At 27.1% G+C, this 19,643-nt stretch overlaps 2 protein-coding genes and 2 long non-coding RNA genes across 7 annotated transcripts; 1 reads left to right on the top strand and 3 right to left on the bottom strand.

Annotated features, from left to right (window-relative positions):
* Positions 1–1,626: 1,626 nt before the first annotated feature.
* LOC123272795 lies at positions 1,627–2,764 on the bottom strand. 2 transcript variants are annotated; one of them, XR_006511167.1, is made up of 3 exons: positions 2,637–2,764; positions 2,406–2,561; positions 1,627–1,924 (listed from the first exon to the last, which is right to left on the bottom strand). It is a non-coding gene; the product is annotated as an uncharacterized LOC123272795 (long non-coding RNA). The 2 variants fall into 2 exon arrangements; XR_006511168.1 differs by lacking the exon at positions 2,637–2,764 and having other exon boundaries at positions 2,406–2,602.
* Positions 2,765–2,966: 202 nt separating this feature from the next.
* LOC123272954 lies at positions 2,967–4,592 on the top strand. Its single transcript, XM_044739995.1, has 3 exons — positions 2,967–3,001; positions 3,671–3,963; positions 4,241–4,592. The coding sequence occupies exons 1-3, from the start codon at positions 2,987–2,989 to the stop codon at positions 4,425–4,427; spliced, it is 495 nt and encodes a 164-aa protein (XP_044595930.1). The 5' UTR covers positions 2,967–2,986; the 3' UTR covers positions 4,428–4,592.
* Positions 4,593–6,777: 2,185 nt separating this feature from the next.
* On the bottom strand, positions 6,778–8,068 carry LOC123272955. Its single transcript, XR_006511205.1, has 2 exons — positions 7,765–8,068; positions 6,778–7,372 (listed from the first exon to the last, which is right to left on the bottom strand). It is a non-coding gene; the product is annotated as an uncharacterized LOC123272955 (long non-coding RNA).
* A 3,932-nt stretch (positions 8,069–12,000) lies between these two features.
* Positions 12,001–18,509, bottom strand: LOC123272683 (metal-response element-binding transcription factor 2). 3 transcript variants are annotated; one of them, XM_044739626.1, is made up of 10 exons: positions 18,365–18,509; positions 17,086–17,422; positions 16,762–16,956; positions 15,650–15,822; positions 14,981–15,176; positions 14,653–14,891; positions 14,380–14,574; positions 13,836–14,049; positions 12,268–13,286; positions 12,001–12,183 (listed from the first exon to the last, which is right to left on the bottom strand). In XM_044739626.1, the coding sequence occupies exons 2-9, from the start codon at positions 17,416–17,418 to the stop codon at positions 12,270–12,272; spliced, it is 2,562 nt and encodes an 853-aa protein (XP_044595561.1). In that variant the 5' UTR covers positions 17,419–17,422; positions 18,365–18,509; the 3' UTR covers positions 12,001–12,183; positions 12,268–12,269. The 3 variants fall into 3 exon arrangements, with proteins under 3 accessions (XP_044595561.1, XP_044595560.1, XP_044595562.1); XM_044739625.1 differs by having other exon boundaries at positions 12,001–13,286; XM_044739627.1 differs by lacking the exon at positions 18,365–18,509 and adding an exon at positions 18,186–18,316 and having other exon boundaries at positions 12,001–13,286.
* Positions 18,510–19,643: the final 1,134 nt, after the last annotated feature.

Genomic DNA, 19,643 nt, shown 5'->3' with positions numbered 1-19,643 from the left:
TTCGTTTAATTGTAATTAAAACATTTTGATTAGTATTCCCACCGAATTTTCCCATTTTAATCTGCCAAATGTTTATTTTATTAGTAAACAGAGTTCTCAGTGACTCTGCGACCTATAGACAACGTATGTATGCGTATCGACTTGTACCCTGATAGGCACGCTTTGATTAAAAGTAGTTAGATTTCAGCAGTTACAGTTAACTTTATTTATTTATTTATTTACCTTTACATAAGTCCAACAGCCCAAAGGGCCAATAATAGGTCTACTTAATTTTACAATGATATAGATTTTGACAGAAAGAAAATTTTAATAATAGTGTGACTTTATATAAGCTAAAGTTTTTATGTCTAATCAATTATTATAATTATAATTATAATTAACAGAGTAGTTTAATTACTAATGAGAAAGAGAAAAAAAAATGAATCAAAACTACGCGTGCAGTTACATTTATTCTAGTTTCCATACTTAATAATCGAAGTGATATATAATACATTATGTAACTTCGATTTGAGACCTCTGTCATTCTGATAATAAATGTAACTCTGTTTATACGTAATGTTTAAGATTGAGTGGTGTTCAGGATTCGATTACGACGGGGTGGTGGTTTGGTGATAATTGTCGTCCTGCCATGTCTTGACATAAGACGCAGATTAGCTTCACCGTCCGCAGTTCGTCGTTGAAACTCCTCTCGAGTGCTCTTGTGTTGCGATCGTTTACGCTGAGTGCGATCATACGTTACCGCAATCTCGTTAAGGCCCAGATCTGGAGGTAGTTGGTTTGCTTTCTTTATCTTTATGAAGTGCTGAATAAACTTGTCAGGATAACTTGAATTAGTAAATGCTATTTTTAGAGGTCTTGGCTTTCCGAGCACCGGAGAGTATTTACCAAGATGGTATTGAGTTGTTTGTGATGAAGAAGCTGAGTCTATACCAACTGCATTACAGAGTTTGGTGACTATTGCTGAGTCCGCTTTATATCTAGCCTCTAAATTAGTATCCGTGGATACTCGTGGTAACTTTACATCAAGTTTGCAGTAAATTTTTACAGTACAACAGTTGTAAACAAATTAACTACAACTTTACTAAAACTTTAATAAAATACTTGTACTGCAAGTCTTGACGTAAAATTGCAGTGTAACTTGTAGACAACTTAAGTAAAAACGTTTGCAACTTTTTTCATCAAGTTGGCTACAAATTTCGGCAGTAGACTAAATAAAAGTTTGTTAAGGTGGCTATCAGGGTAAGTGCATAAATAATTACTGCACGCGGAAAATTAAAAATAAATAAACAAATATTAATTTTAAGCAACTTTTTCTTTGCCCTCTGGGCGGAAAGTGGCAACTTTCGTCCCGCTGCGCTAAATAAAGTTGCCGCTTTCCGCCTTCGTCGGACAAAAAAATAGTATACAGAAATTAAATAAGAAAGCCGATTTGATCTGAGGCTTTTTTTATTTTCCTTTTCAAGGGGTATAATATAATATTTCTCTTAAAACAAATACGCACATTAGCAACAGAATGCTTAACCATAAACTCGATACTTTCATAATTAAGTAATTTAACTTCATCAAAAGCTTTAGGCGAATTTATTTTGGCTCTTAAATATTCATTCAAGTTCGATATTCTTTTTGTGTTGGAATTCAATATAGATTGAGCTGTCCTGCAATTTTCCATGTACCAAACATATTGAAATATGAAAGCCTTGTTCACTTCCACTATGGATTTAGTTTGTAACCATCGGCGTTTTAAAATCTTGAATTCGTTATTTTTAACACCGTTTAATATTTTAGTAGATATTTCCAAAAGTGTAGGTGCGTTCTTATTAATTACTGCATACCGCTTAAATAACTTTCGAATTATTTTACGGAGTTGTCTTACTCGATCTTGTTTTTTTGATATGCAACGTGGATTTGAACAATCGCATGGCTCCTGAAAAATATGAGATTTTATTTAATCTTAAACTCGACGAAAATTTCTTGTAATAACTTCTGCTAGCGTGTTAAGAAAAATTTACAGCTATACTAATTATAAAAAACGATGAATGCAAATTTTTAAAAATAATTCTGTAGTAAGTACTTATTTAACGGTTCAAAAAAAAACTAAAAATTGACTAAATATCTGTTGATTTCATTAATAAAAAGTAAATTGTTTAATAATTAATAATTATGATACAGAAATCTATATTCTGATCATTTTTTAATTTTATTTATTAATTAAACTAAAACTAAAAAAAATATTTTTTAAAAATTGCACTCTTAATTTTTTTTAATTTTATAAATGTCAAATTTTTCTTTTAATTTTTTTAAAAATAATTTACTTGTTAAGAAAAATTCCAAAAATTGCCAGATGTTAAATTATCAAAATTTATTTTTACGCTAAATTCAATAATTAATTACAATTCATATCTTACCATTTATATGATGTTCTTATATTCAAGTATCAATTCACAAAACTATTATTTTACAATTTATTATTAGAATTCTGGTTCTATAAAATGTCTTTCCAATTTGGACATTCTAATGCGCAATAAAAATTTACAGCTGACAAGAGCTATTATTGAAATTCCCTACAAGTGTGTTTTTTGTGTTTTTTGTTACTTTCAAGTTTTTTTTTTTTTTTTTTTTTTTTTTTTTGTACAAACAATTTTCATTCAATTAACTAAATGATTAATTAACCAGTAAATAATTAATCTGTAATACAAGATAATTAATATACCACGCCTGCATACTCACACCTACAATCACTGCTTGCTTTACTTAGTTTCATTTTTTGGCCAGTAGATGTCCAAAACTTACGTCACGCCTACTGAAAGTTTGAAGTGTTTGAAGTTGTATGTATCGCAATTCACGGCTTGTATCAAATATCAAATTATTCTATTTCGCATTCCCTAGTCGTACTGATGATCCAAAATTTTAATTACAAATCATAACTTCAAATTGCACATTAATTTTATTAAAGTATTAATATTTTTTTTCGAGTTAATTTTTTAAAATGAACACTGCAAAGGTAATATATTTTTTTTTTTTAATTTTACCTGTCAAATCAAAGCGGTAAGAGTGAATTTTTTTACAACTTGTTCAGTGACAGAATTTTTATTTTTATTAATGAAACTAAAGTTAGCAGACATCTGTAATTTTTTGGACTTTTACAATGAAAATAAATTTAGCAGATATTAAATAATTTTTAGAATTTTTTTTAACAAATAAATTATGGCAAAAAAAATTAGCAAAAAAAATTGACTTGTAGAAATTTAAAAGAATAAAAAATGCAATTTATTAAATTTGTTTGTTAAAAAAAATTCAAAAATTCTTTAATGACTGCTAACTTTAATGTCATACTTTTACAACAAATGTTACATCTAAAAAAATAAAAAAAATAAAATTATAACAATAATTTTTTCACACATTTAAAATTGGAATTTTATGATACTGAAATCAGCCGATATTAAAAAATTTTTTGGTTGTTTTCTTTAATTAATTTTATATTAACAAAAAAATTTCACTTAAAAATTTTTTTTTGAATTTTTATGTAATAATATATATTTTCAAAATTGACAAATGTTTGCTAAACTTAAGCTTCATGGAATTTTTCAGAAAATTTTGTTATAATTGGTTTGTTGAATAAAATCCTAGAAATCATCACATGTTAGTTAACTTCAGTATCATTTTTATTCAGGTTGAAAAAAGTAAGACGCTGTTCCTTGAATATTTGGATTGTTTGCGGACGTTTGTTGATACCAACAAAGTCCTGAAATTGGCGTTGAAAACGGATCATAGCAACCCAGTAATTTTACAGCTGGTTAATAAACGAAGAATAGCTGTAGAAAAACTACTGACAACTTGTAATCCTATGGAAGAAGAATTTGATCTATTATGGGCATTCGATTACGTCGAGGAATGTCAAAAATATATTGATCCTATCATTAAATCAATGTTCTTGCCTTGGAAACACAACGAAACAACCTTGTGGTAAGTCTTAAGGTATGAATTCATCTTACAAAAAAAAAATAATAGTAATAATAACATAATAGTAAAGTTAGCCGACGTTTATTAATTTTTTGATATTTTTTAATTTATTAAATTATAACTAAAAAATTTTTTTAGAAATTACACTTTTAGTTTTTTACAAATTAAAATTTTGTTTTATTTAGTAATAATTTTGCCAATAAAAAAAACTCTATAAATTTTAAGTTATCAGCTAACTTAATTTTCATAATAATAAATAATAAATTATAAAATATTTTAGTGATCCCAACTGTGAACGAATATTTGATGATTTTCGGGCAGTAATTAGGATCTTAAGATTTGAAACACCCGTTGGCACGCAAAGTTTCTTCGGCGAGCTTTCACCTGTTAAATCAGACCCTGGAGAGGATTCAAATCCGAAGAAGACCATTCAAAAGTTTTATATGAGAACTGGTCAACTGTATTAGGCTTAATCTCAAATGTTTTCTAACTGAAGATATTAATATTGAAAATTAATTTCAGTTTAATTTTATTTAAGATCTCTATTTGTGATGAATATTAGTTAAAGTTAATATAAAGTACGTATATTAAAAGTTAAAAGGTAAAATTGTCTAAAGTTTATGTAAAGGATTTATCTAATAGTCGTGATTATTTAGAGTTAATTAATATTAAACATGTATCTGTAGTTGAAATTATTCAATAAGAAAATTAAAATTGTGAATCTTATTATATTGTAAATTTTGAAAGAATAAGTCACTGAGTAAAAATAATTTTAATTTGAGTAAAAAAAAAATAGAAATCTAAAAATAGACAATTTAACTAATTTCTTGAAATTTGTGTATTTAATTAAGGGATTATTTAAATCATTTTTCAGAAGAGGATATTAAGTTGAATTCTATGAAAGTGGATAAACATATAATAAATACATAAATAAATAAATAATAATTACTTTAAATTTTTTGACTAAGTTATTTTTCTTTACAAATTATTTTACTTGTATTTATTTTGTAACACAAGTAGAAAATAAAAAAAAAAAATAATTCTGTAAAATTTTTATAAAAATAATTTTAGTTAGAGTTAACTCGAGTAGTTTTTATATTATCGAAGAGATAAGTGTAAAGTCGGATGCTTTTGCGTCGAAATAATCTATCTCATGAATGAATGGCTACTTATTTAATGGAAGAAGAAATAGATAAAAATTGGGTTTGAGTATCAGTATCAAAATAATTCTAAAGTTGTCGACTGATTTTATTTATTTATTTAATAATTTAGACCCTGAAGCCAAAATTTCTTAAGGGCCTTACAGTAGATATACAAATAATCTTAACATTTATTTACTCCACACGGGTAGTAAAGATTATGATAAAATGATAATAATTAAATTAAACGACCCAATTAATAATATAAAAATGATGTAAGTATGTGACGTTAAGTCAAAGCAAATTAAATTATATTGTAAAGCGTAAGTTGTAAGTTATAAGTTATCATAAATTTAATTAAAAAAATATGATTGGTCATGATTAATTACTGAGCTCTGCCGAACTAGCCGTTCTGATCTCTCTGCTAATTATAATCCTAATTCTCTATGCAAACTATTTTATCAAGTGGCCTTAATTTATGTCTATAATTACTCAAATTTTCTTCATACAATTTTGTTACTTTTTTCTTTTGTTATTTTTATTTTTTTATGTTTACCTACTCGAGTAGCTATGAAGTGATTGCTACAATCTGAATTTATTATTTAACTTTCTTGGTTATCTTGTCATTACTAAAATAATTTTAAAATATTTCAGAGTTGTTTTCAGTGACCGATTGTATATATAATTAGAATTTGATCAGCCTAAGGTCACAAATGACTAGTGAATCTAATTCAAGCCAACAGGTGGACAGTCCATCTTCCCTTCTATTCGAGAGTTTTATTCCCTCTTCCCGTTAGTTCGATGGAAATCCATCAAACTTGAATACTAGTAAAGCTGGAAGCTTGTGGTATCTGTTCCCGAGTTATGAAGATGTTAATTGAGTGAAAGATAGTGAAAGAAAATTGAATGAGAGCAAAGACCTGAAAAGAATGGCAACCAACCCCATTTATTTTTTCAAAGTCTGTCTTTGCTCTCATTCAATTTTCTTTCACTCAATTAACATCTTCATAACTCGGGAACAGACACCACAAGCTTCCAGCTTTACTAGTATTCAAGTTTGATGGATTTCCATCGAACTAACGGAAAGAGGGAATAAAACTCTCGAATAGAAGGGAAGATGGACCGTCCATCTGTTGGCTTGAATTAGGCTGATCAAATTCTAATTCATTTTAAAATAATTACTTTGTAAAGATTATTAACTCTGTTAATGGCTACGGCTGTTGGGTTTGGTTGTAATTAAATAAATAAATATATAAGTTATAAACTAATGTTTCTCAGTATGATCATCTATTCTTCTTTATATTTCATGCACTATGGCTATGAGTATTAGACAGGTAGTAAAAACAAATGTTCAATAGCAATTTCTTTAAAATATTTTTATTTAATCAATAATCAATACCAATATAAAAAATGAATAGTCACAGCAGAATATCCAAAAATAATTTGGATTTGCACCGTCAAGAAGAGCCAGCTGATAAAGTGGGAGTACTTTCAGGCGATAATCTCAATAATTCAAATAAAAACACTTTAAAAAATTGAAACAATCAAAATCAGTCTTGGCATAGTATTTTTTTGTAAAATAAATTCATGATAAATATCAATGACATATTTTTATTGATATTCTTAATTCATCCATCTTTTTAATTACAATTCAATTACTCATTTCCAGCTTTTATACAATTATTCATTTCTAGCTTTTATACATTATTGCGTGATGAACTGGTCGATCATCAAAAGATCAATTTATCTTCAATTATGTCAATATTTATTATAATTTCAACTTTTTTTTTTTTTACATAAAATTTAGCTATCTCCACTTTGGAACTGATAGGTCATTTTTAAACTTGATCCATAAAATAATAAGTTCGCTCCTTGATTGTTGCGACAATTTTGTCATCCAGAGATAGCAACTCACGGATAGATTTTGTGTGTTTACGTCTGAGTTTTAAGTAATATTGGAACATTCCTACATCTGGGTTATCATCTAAGGCAAATTGAGCTGCCTTGCATCCTTCTATATATGTGACGTAGTAGTGTAACATAAGGAAAGCACATCCTATTGAAAGTCTTGCATCAAGCTCATTAATCCTCAACAATTCGATTTGGTTGTCCGTCATACCACTTTTTACTTGATAAGAGAGACCTGCAAGGTCCTGTTTGTTCTTCGCCATGTCACGGTAATAAAAGACAAGGTTTAAAATATACAAGCGCAACTTTTTTACCGGATTTTTCTCCGTTGATATGCAGAGTGAGCTCGAGCAATCGCATGACTCCTGAAAATTAATTAAAATTTTTGTTTCAAAATAAATTTACATATTTATTTTGAGCAAAAAATTTTATTATGATTAATATAATAAAGTAATATGAAAAAATTTATAGGTTAGATATTATCATAGCTCAAAAAAACACAATTAACCATGACCATGATAAATAACAAGAATGTTAATTACTTTAAAAATTGTCAAATTTAATAAAAATTAAGTTAGCCGACATTTAAAAATTTTTAGAATTTTTTTTTTATGAACAAAATAATATGAAAATATTTTTATTTGTAAATAACTGTAAGTGCAATTTGTAAAAAATATTTTTTTGTTATTATTTAATAAATGAAAAAATTAAAAATGTCAGCTAATTTTAGCATTATAATAATTTATTAATATCTTACCATTTTTTTATTTTTTTAAATATATTAAAGATGTTGAATTTTTAAAACCTTGCTTTGGAGTTAATATAATGTTAAAGATAAACAATGTATTAGTTTTTCTGGTGACCACGTTGTTGAACTGTTCTAGATGCTCGCCACTCCAAATGCATCCAAATGAATGGTAGTCGCTTTTTGAAAGAACATTTTCATGATATAGTGCAATAATAGTTTTGAACATAGAGATTGTAGGTTACCAACTTATCAACGTGGATACATTCCTAAATGCGCGCGCAACAGGTAGTTAACTACAGCTGTATTTAGGAGAATGTACGCTATGTGATTTGAAGAAATAAAAGTGAAAACAGTGTTTGAATAAAATATCAAATTATACTAAATATAATACTGAAATTATAAAAGTAAATAAGTTTAGAATAATTAGAAAATTTTTAATTTTGTCTATAATTTAACTATAAATAAACAAAATTTTGATTTATTGGATGACTTTTGTTAAATTGCACTGTACTTTAATAACTATTGATGTTTTTAAAGATATAAGCTCATCCCGATGTTACACTCATCAAGAGCTTTCATTTGAGTACCCACATACATTTTCATATATTTTTCATATATACTATATATATATATATAAATATATGAAAAATTGATGTGGGTACTCAAATGAAAGGTCTTGATGCGTGTAACATCGGGATGAGCTTATATCTTTAAAAATGTCAATAATTTACAAGATACAAGGTAATTTCTTAATTATGTTAAATTGCACTGTACTTTCTTAACTATTAACATTTTTAAAGATATAAGCTCGTCCTGATGTTACAATCATCAAGAGCTTTCATTTGAGTACCCGCATGGCATTTTAATATATATTTCATATATACATATATATATATATAATATATATACATATATGAAAATTTGATGTGGGTACTCAAATGAAAGGTCTTGATGAGTGTAACATCGGGATGAGCTTATATCTTTAAAAATGTCAATAGTTCACAAGATACAAGGTAATTTCTTAATTATGTATCTAGAGATAGAGCATTTTCGAATGCAGCCAAAATACTTATCATAGTAAATTGACTATCGGTGAGAATGATACAAAATTGTACAATCACAGAATGATACAACTTTGTTTATTCTCTTAATAATATAGATAATTAAAGTACTGAGTTAACAAAAGAAAAAAGGTCTTTTTTGGAAGCACTTAAAATGCAATTTTATTTTATTTTTTTAATAAGTTCAATTAATTGTACAATTAATTAATCTAAACATTTTCACTCATTCAAACTTTAATGATTACTTTTCTCACTTAAAAATTCACAATGTCACTTTACATACAATCATAAATTTATAATAATGATAATTATTATTATTAAGTCATTTAATCATAATTAATAATAAAAATAATAATATTTACATACGATACTGGCAGTAATATATTTAATAATTTCTTTACGCGTGCATTGATCGATATTGATAGTTACATTTAATTAACAACGCTCAAATTTTACTCAATTTCTTCTTTAACCATTTATTATTTTTTCATGTCAGTTAATCGACCACATAAAGTACACACTAGCATTCTACTAGTCTTTATCAATCATATAATTACTTAGTAATATCTCGTTTCTTTGACACTTATTCGTACAATTTAATTATTTAATTCATATAAATAAAAATAATAATAAAAACAAAAAAATGCATTTCAATAGATATAAAATAGTAGTTAAAATTACTTTATAGAAATAATTAGCGACAACATTTGAACACAGTTTTAAAAACAAATGTCAAGTTTTATTAAATAAATTAAATGGCAGTGTTCAATTGATAATTAATTATTAATTCTATTAATTAATTAATTAAAAAATTACGCTTTTGTAAACATGAACTACTCAAAGTAAAAAAAATTTATCAAAAAAATTAATTATTAAATGTGTCAGTCACTCGATTGAATTTTTCTAAGTTTTTTTTTTTTTTTTTTTAATTTTGATCAATTTATACAAATGTTTTATTTATTTTTTGACACTGAAAACTTCAACACAATAAATATTTTTTTTTTAAATTGCCTAATAAGCTCATTAAATTCAATTTCATTCTTTAAAATTTCATTTATAATTCAATCGCATTTTATTTTCACTAATTTAAATAAGTGTAGTATGAGCTAAGAAAAATTTTTTTTAAACTTATTGTTAAGTTTAATTAAAAAATAATAAATTATAATTGCCAGCTAATTTCCAGTTTTCAAAAAATATACTCGTCTATTAGTTGGTTTTTGTATTTTTAGTTTTGTACAAACTTTCAGTCAAAATAAAACTAAAAAAATATACATACATCTAAATTCAAAGATTCAATTTATAAAACTGGACGATTCATCTTATTAATTACACAATTTATTATTACAGTTTATTTATCCATATTTCATTCATGATACTCAATAAATTATAATTATCATTCTTGCAATTTTCAATTAAAAATTATAAAAATTTTTAGAAAATTAAGTAGAATTTTTTTCCAGTAAATTACAAAAATAATTTTATAAAAAAAATGTATAACTTGATTTTAAATTTTGACTAAAAAATAAAAAATTTTTTTTAAAAAACATTTACACGCAAGACAATAATTACAATTTATTATTAAACGATTATTAAGACGTTACATTAAACAAATATCTATAAGTTTATTTTTGGATTTTTTGAATTAGTCTTGTAGTTAGTGAGCAATACTACCAGCTGCTTCGCTTATTTCTTGTCTATTATCATTATCATTGATTAATTATTTCAATAACCTCGCCCGGTTTTCTCGATTTATTTATATTAAAATATTCCTTACTTTAATTATGAAAATACATGCAATATTTTGTTGACAAATGTGATACTTAAAAGAAATATATTTAGCTATTTGTTTTTGAAAAATCTACTGTATATTGTATTGTATTGGATTTGTATTTATTCACTCATCTGTAATTAATATCTCGTGATAATTAATTCCTTGAACTGAATATAATATCTGAAAATACGCACACCCACTGACGTCGCTATAAACTTATCATTAATTATTTACAATCGAATGAATGCTGGAATAATTTTTTTACAAACAAAATAAAATATAAATAATTGTCTGTTAGTTAGGTTTTTTGGCGGACGGTAGTGAAGAAATTTTGTGACCGGTACTATTATATATTGTTTAAATATTTCAAATGCATTCATATACTTATTATCTAATTAACAAATGTCAGTGAGTGCGACGATAATTTTATTGTAAATCGCTTTAAATTATGACAAGTTTATAAAATATGATCAATTAATTAAAAAAATAAAAATTAAGATTAAACAGAGCTACAAGCATTTTAATTTCTTTAAACTATTTAAATAATAATGACAATAATAATTGTTATTATTTTTATAATAAAATAAATGATGAACTTTTAAAAGTCATTTATATCGCAATCGTAGAATATAAATCACAAACTAATTAATAATAATCATTGAATAATAATAATAATAATAATAATAATAATAATAAAGTGAATGTTTAAAATTGTACAATTTAGGTTGTTAACTCAATTAAAAAATGATATGATAATTATTGTACATGTCATCATATACCTTCTAACTTATTAGAATTTACTATTAAATATTTTCTTAAGTAAGGTAAAAGACCCAGTTATTGACTCTGACCTAATTGTTTGACACTTGTAATTTTATTCTAATTAAAAAAATAAAATGTTCTCTAAAAACCAATTTTCTTAAAATTTATAATTAAAAAATTATATTTATTAATTTATTAGAGTTGATTTATTTTTTTTTAATTAAAATAAAATTGCAAGTGTCAATAACTGGGTCTTTTACCTTATTTTTATTCATATTTATAAAAATAAAATTTTTTAATTTCATTTCGACGGTCTAATTAGCAATTGGTCTAACTCTTTATTTTTTAGAAGGTGATTTTTTAATATTTTGATGTAGCAATAGTCTAGTTATAAATTATTTAAATGATCCAAATTGAAATATTATACTTCTATGATATATTAAATTGTTTTTTTAATAATAAATTTTAAAATTGTTTTATTTTGAAAATTTAGACAAATTGCTAATTAGAACGTCGATATATTTATTTCTATACTTTGAAATAAAGATACAATATTTCAACAAAAATAAGAGCCAGTATATTTATATAAATAAAAAACTTTAACTTTCAGAAAGAAGATTATATTTTTATGACTAAAAAAAATTAGATTTTTTTTTTAATACGAACAAAAATTCAAAAAAAAATATTCAATAACAAATAAAATATTAAACGATAAATTATAAAGTTGTTTGTCCGCAACACTGATTATCCTCAGTCAATATCTTCCATGAGTTACTAATACAAAACTCAAGTATCAAGCTAAGTAAATGAAACCAATGAACTAAAACAATCAATCTAAAATAAAAATAATAATTGGAAGTTAACATCCAAATTGTACAATTAAAATATTTGATAATGCGAGAATAGAAACAAAATTACCGTTATGTATTGGGGCCTTCCCACTCGATGAGATACTGCAACTGACCACTTTTACTTATTCTCTTAGCTTTAACACCGAACTTTTCACCAGAAGCGATGCGATTCGCCGCACCGAAATACATATTAACCGAAGACTTGAGGTCGTCCATCGAGATATCGGGAGTCGACTGTTTAATCGGAGAAACTTTTGGCGAGGAAGAAGCCGCTGAAGTCGAGGGCATAGACATGGTCAAATTATTCCTCTTCTGGGCTTCAGCATTGGCAGGACTGGCCGCGGATTTATCAGCGCCTCGCTGTCTGAGCCTCCTGCCATTGAGAGCGTAGTCGACGCAGCTGCCGATCTGGCTGGTGCTGCTGCTGGAGGAACTGTTGAAGGAGCTCCTCAGGTTCCGGACATAGTCATTCTTGACTTCGCTGTTGCGAGCCGGTAGAATGGCAGCAGTTTTGCTGGCAGTCGCCGTCGCTTGGAACTGCTGAGGCTGAGAGGGAGGCCGGCCGCGACGGTGCTGTCTACGTCGCTTTACTTGTCCGTTCCGGTCGATGATGATGTCCTTTTCGGAGAGCTGTCGCTTCGCTGGACGAATCAGCGGCGGGTGCGGTATCACTGGCGTCAATGGAAGCGGAAGTGTGATCGGTGGTTGGTAGTTGTGGTAATTATGGTGATGATGGTGGAAGGGCAGCGGCGTACTTGAAGTACCTGGCGCTAAATTGCTAGCGCTGGAAATGTTCGGCGTGCTCAGCATCTCGCTGAGGTTGCGGAAGGGGTTGTTTTTACCCTCGAAGTCTTTCGGTGGGGGGATGAAGGAGTCCAGGGTCCCTCGAGAGCTGGTCTCGTCACCGCTGGTGTCTGCTGGAGTCACTGACGGCTGAGGAAGGTTCAACATTAAGTCCACGGAACTCGGGACTGACAACTCGCTGATTGCTGAAGTTGTTGCTGGAGGTGTAGGTGGTCCTGATACCGATGTTGGTGGTGTTGGTGGTAAGTCTGGTACTTCTGGAGTACGCTGGAGTGGTTTTCTCTGAAATTTTTTTTATTTGTAAAAAAAAATTGTTTCAATACTTTGTAATTTTTTGTGTAAAAAAATGAAAATTTTGAACTTCTAAGTATGAAAATTGAAAATTTTTTTTTTAATTCGAGAAATCAGTTAGATTTTTAAAACTCTGTTCAAAAATACTGATTGAAAATAATTAAAAAATGTGAAATTCGAATTTTTTTCAATAATTTTAATTCCTTTGTTTGTATATATAGATATACAGTTTGCATGGAGTGACTGCTTCTTAATTCTTTTCAATCAGTATTTTTAACTAGGGAAAACAAAGAATCTACTTCAGAAAATTTTCAATTTTTTTTATCTAGAACTTTAAAACTTTTATTTACTAACGCGGAAGGTTAGAAAGTAAAAATTTATTTTTTTTTAAGAAAAAAAATTCTTAATACCAAAAGAGTATTAAAAAAAAATTTTTTTTCATATTTCTGAGTTTTTTTGAAGAAAAAAATTTTTTTTTTATTCGCATTTTTGACTTAAAAACGCAATAATTTAGTTACAATAATAAATTTGATAATTTACCTTAGTGATGGCATTTTTGAGTAATTTTCTAGCTTTTTTATATCTCGCTTCACGTACTATTTGATTTTTAGTATCCTCACAGCCTTTATCACGCTTTTTATGCTTTCTTAGCATACGTTCATGTGTACTATTCAATGCCATTAATCTTTTACGTCTTTGTAAATTTAATTTTGGGAACGGGAATGATTTTTTTACAAAACCACCACCGCTATACCTGGTAATGGTTAACAATCATTAGTATAATAATAAGTACCTAAAATATTAAATGTTATTGTCTTGCGACTTTTTTATTAAAATAAAAAGATTTTTCATAAATTTTAAAGTCAAAAAAATTATAAAAAATATTTTCAAGCGAAAAAAAAAATAACTAATTTATTGAATAACAAAGTATGAAAATTTGATGATAAAATCAAAATAAATTTTTTAAAGAGAAAACAAATCATAAAATAAAGTGAAAAAAAATTTTGAAATTCTTAAAAAAAAAGCAATAAAAAATTATTTAATAATAAAAACAGTTAGTTAATCGACTTATTGATCAATAAACCTTTCTCGGAGAGATTCTGTCGACTGATTCTGTGTACTAGGAGTTGGGCATGTATCTTGATCAGCATCAGTGGCTTTCGATAATACTGTTCGCATTGTTACAATATCTGACGCGCTAACAGTTTCAGTTACCGAGGCAGTAGCTTCTTGATTCGTTGTATTAATTGCGCTAGGGCTGTCAGCAAATATCACTGGTCTGTAACAAGCCAATTAATTAATTAATACCAAAAATTAGAGTCAAAATAATTCTACAGAGTGGTGTAAAAAAATTTACCCAGGAGGTGGAAGATATTGCAGTCTTCTATTCGCTCCCCAACAACGACGTAAAACAGAGTCATCAATTATTCCAGTGACTGGTAAATTGACAACTGGACAAGGTGGTGGTAGTCTTACTCTCAAGCCCCAAATAGTAGTGCGTTTTTTTATTTCACGCCCACATTTAAATCTAGTTCGATTGTTCGCTAATATTGAGAGTATAGCTTCTCTACGCATATGGGCGCTGATATCTCTGATCTATTAAATAAAATTATTTTTAGACAAGACTCATTAATAATTTATTAATTATTAATTAATAAAAGAGACTAGTCATAGAGCACACATACTCTTGGTGGCAGTTGTAGTAAGTTCCAATTTTCAGCTGCGTACGGTATGATGACAGAGTCCAAATCGTAATACTTTTTAGCATTATATACGGTCAAATTGTACAACATCAGGTGCACGAGATCGACCCATTTTAATTCCAGTCGCCGTACAAATTCTTTTCCGTAATTGCACGTTGAACACACAAATACATAAAACCTAAAAAAAAAAATTCATACTTCAATTTTTTTTTTACCATCAAAAAATATAATTAAGACAAAAACAAATGATAAATTGCTTTTAAAAATTATCGGCTGCGTTCAAGTTTACTAAGTTCTTGACAGATCAGTATATCTTGTAGCAACAACTTAAAATAACTATATTATTTTTTTTTTAAATCTATAATAAAATAATGCAAGGTATATATTTATTTAAGGGCCAGTTTTTCAATCCGAGATGAAATTTTATCCAGGATAAAATTATTATTAACAGTATATTTATATGTATGATATATATAGATATATTTTATCATTGGATGAAATTTTATCCTGGATTGAAAAACTGGCCCTAAGTGTGTCTAAAATTAATTTTTTGGTAGATAAAGTCAGCCCTGCTCAGAACTTAGTAAACCTGAACGCAGCCATTAATTATAAATTTGATAATACCGGTGAATAAAAAATAAAATAACATACCTGTCGCCACTGTACAAAGGAAACGTCAAACAGCTGACACATTTTTCATGAAACCACTGTTTACATCTAGCGCATTGTAACATTTGAGTATACCACTCGCCATTTAGTCCACAGTAGCAATATATTTGTTCAGCGTTTACTCGATGATGTGAATCCCAACTCAACATTTCAGGCTACGGAAATAAAATTTTAATTATTAATTAAATCAATCAGTAATAAATAGCCATTATTGATTTAAGAATTATTTTAAACGTCTTTTAATAAACTTCCAATAGTCGATTGCGAAACTTTACTTATAAATGCAAACAGACTAATAATTCATTCGAGTCGCTCATTTGGAAAAATTTTATTGACTCAGTTAAATTTATTTAGTTAGATATGGATTTATATTTTTTTAATCATTTTAGTTTGAAATTTATCAACCCGACCAATCTAAATTGCTATATTTAATCCAATAGATAACATAATTAATTAGTAACTTAAGTATTTTCTTATCATACTTAGTGATATCTGGATTATACTAGTTACTATCTGAAATTTTTTTCACTCAGTATAATCTGGGATGATATCCAGTGTCATCTTATTCTTTCCGTGTGGTTCAAGAAAATATTTAAGTTACTAATTAATTATGTTATCTATTGGATTAAAATATAGCAATGTAGATTGGTTGGGTTGATAAAAATTCAAACTAAAATGATTAAAAAAATATAAATTCATATTTAACTAAATAAATTTAACTGAGTCAATAAAAGGTGTCCTAACAAAATAACCGGGACAAAATAATCAGATGACAAAATATCCTCTGACAAAATAATCATGGACAAAATAAATAATAATAAAAAAAAAAAATGTACAATAGAACTACACATAAATACGTACAATATAAGTAAAAATCTATGATACGATAATTCCAATAAAAATATATTCTAGATATAATTTAGATTATACTAGCTACTATTTAAAATTTTTTTTCGCCACAGATATCACTGAGTATAATCTGGGATGATATCCAATGTCATCTTGTTCTTTCCGTGTAATAACTTATTCCCGTAATTTAGTTAAAAAAAAAAAAAAAAAATAAATTAATTAATTAATAAATAAATTGTGTATACATCATAAGGTAATTTTGTCATGTCTTCAGGCGGTGGTTGAGGTTGGTCTCTTCCACTGCAAACTTTCCTAATGTTAGCTTTGATCATGGAATTCTTTGGGTCAGGACCATCACGTGTTGTCTTGAGTATATTTTCTTGGCATCTTTTGCACTTCCAGTGTGAGTCTACGTTGGCTTCTTCCGTGGTTACTTGAGGCTACAATTAATCATGTAAACCTTTTATTAATAACTAAAAAACTGTACTGACCTAATGACTAACAGAGATTAAATTCCACAGAAAACTTTTATCACCACTTAAAAGATAAAAACTGTTAATGAATTTTACCTTGTGGCAGTGTTGATGGTAACCACGTCCGCATTTGTCACAAACAATAATATCATTATCTGGCTTAGGCTTAAATTTTTTACACAACACACACATGACATTTGAATCCGGTGTACCCAACTTGGTCAGCTCCTTGACACTCGACCACGAGGACGTGTTGTCCAGGAACTTCACCAGGCACCTCTCCTGCGCCAAGTCCACTTCAACGATCGTTCCGAGATAGAACTTTCCATCTTTCAGCTGCAGCAGCACGTCCTCGCCGTGAGAAAAACCAAGACGCTGTTCCCTTGTCGTGCTGTCTGGCATCGCCAAATTATCTTCTGGCACCGACATTTTTCTATTGGCACCAACAGACAATATAATTTAATTTTATTACACTTTTTTTTTTTAATTATTTATTAACACTTTAATATTATTTTTAATAAAAAAAATTTTAGTATAAAAATTAGCCGTCACATTTTTTAAATTTAAATAATTTTTAATTTGATTGTAAAAAATTCTTAATAAATTTAGTTGTAAAGAATTTTTAATAAATTTAGTTGTAAACATTTCTTAATAAATTTAGTTGTAAACATTTCTTAATAAATTTAGTTGTAAAAATTCTTAATAAATTTAATTGTAAAAAATTCTTAATAAATTTTTTTGTTTAAAATAATAAAATGTTTTTTAACTTAATTTTTAAATCTCACAAAATTTTTCAGCAAAAATTAAAAAAAAAAAAATTGCAGCAATGAAAATAAAAATAAATTGAAAATAATTTAAATGTATCGCGAAAATGAAAAGAGGCTGCGCCCATATGATCGGCATCTCATTAAAAACCAGTTCACACTTAGCAAACGGGAGCAGGTAACTTAACTGCAGTCTTGGTGAAAATACAACACAATAAATAAATAAATTAACCAATAAATATAAAAAATTATTTTACTAGACTAAAACTGGGATTGTTGTTAACAATAATAACAATAACGTCAACAATGGATCTCTAGGAAAAAATAATAATTGCACTAGTGACTTATTATAGTGACAATCCGGTGAAATGTCTAAGTAAATAAAAAATATATTTAATGAGAAAAATAGCAAAGTAAAAAAAGATACACAACCCTTGCAGACGATCAATCGCGCGGTCAAGACAACGCGAGACATTAGCAACCCCTGAGAATTTTCGTACTGACACCGGTTAAGTATTCCCGTGGTAAGTCTCGAGCTGTAGATTATTTACTGATGATGATAAGGGCAATTAGATTAGGGCCGCTTATAATAATTATTTATGGTGACGTACCTCGGTTTTCTCACTTGCCGAATTAATGCTCTTGATTGTTATCCTTCATCCTTCCCTGATCTGTTTCTCGGGCGGCCATTCGTGAGTATCACACACTGGCCCGCCACCGTCTTGCTTCGACACGCACTAAATATACTTTTAGCGGGAAATTTGTTAGCTTTCTTTCGTTTTAAATTTACGTTTTTTCGTCTGATTTTTATTGTTTATTTAATTGTTGGTAATTTATTAATAAAATTATAAAAATTTTACTTGTAATTAAAAAGTTAAGTTATTTTTTTAGGAGATTTTGGTATTTTATTTTGCCACGTAAATTTAAATTTTCACAGCGGCCATTTTTTCGGGATTCGGTACTTGGACGGCGTGAGTCAAACTTTGGACTTTTTTACGGGGTTTTTTTTATAAAAAACAAAATGTAATGAGACTTGTTTTTTTTTTTTTTTTATAATTTTTTATTTAGAGGACAGTTATTAGATTTTATTTTAAGTAAAGAATATTTTTTAAATGAGGTATAAATTAAAAATTACTAATGTCAGGAATTTTTGAAAAAAGGAATAATAAAAAGATTTATTTTTGAAAGATTTATTGCAATAATTTTAAGAAATGTTTTTAATTCAAGATTAAAAATATATAAATTTTTTCAATTGAAATTTTACAAAAAATTCCCTCCATGGCACTTTTTTAATTTATAGACAATTAATTAAAAAGTCTTCAATTATAATTTTACTATTTTTTATGTCTAAAAATAAATAAATCTGTACTTATGTATAATTATCGAAAATTTGGTCATATTAATTTTACAAAAATTATAAAAATTTTATGACATTAAAGTTAGCAGTCACTTAAAAATTTTTTAATTTTATTTATCAAAAAAATTGTTTTTAAAAAATTGCATTTTTTATTTTTTAAAATTTCTAAAGGTCAATTTTTTTTTGCCGTAATTTATTTGCTATAAAATTTTTAAAATGATTAAATATATGCTAAATTAATTTTCATAAAAATTTCTTTCAAATATTTTATATTTATTTATTTGTAATGTTTTTTGTTTATTGTAATTATTATGCATTCCAATCTAAACTTACTTAAAAATTGATCAAATTTCAATTTATAGTTAATAAAGTTTCTGATAATAAACAGAAAAATGAACAATTAAATTAAACTTCTATTAAAAATACGTTAGTTGAAAAAAAAATTATTAGTAACGAAAATTAATACTTTTGTAATCAGAAAAAAAAAAAAAAAACGTGAGAAAATTTGAACAGTATCAGGCACAAAATTTTAA

Source organism: Cotesia glomerata, linkage group LG10, assembly GCF_020080835.1.
Source record: "Cotesia glomerata isolate CgM1 linkage group LG10, MPM_Cglom_v2.3, whole genome shotgun sequence".
NCBI lineage: Eukaryota > Metazoa > Arthropoda > Insecta > Hymenoptera > Braconidae > Cotesia > Cotesia glomerata.
Note: the sequence above shows the minus strand (reverse complement) of the source record. Positions and strands in the feature narration are given on the sequence as shown.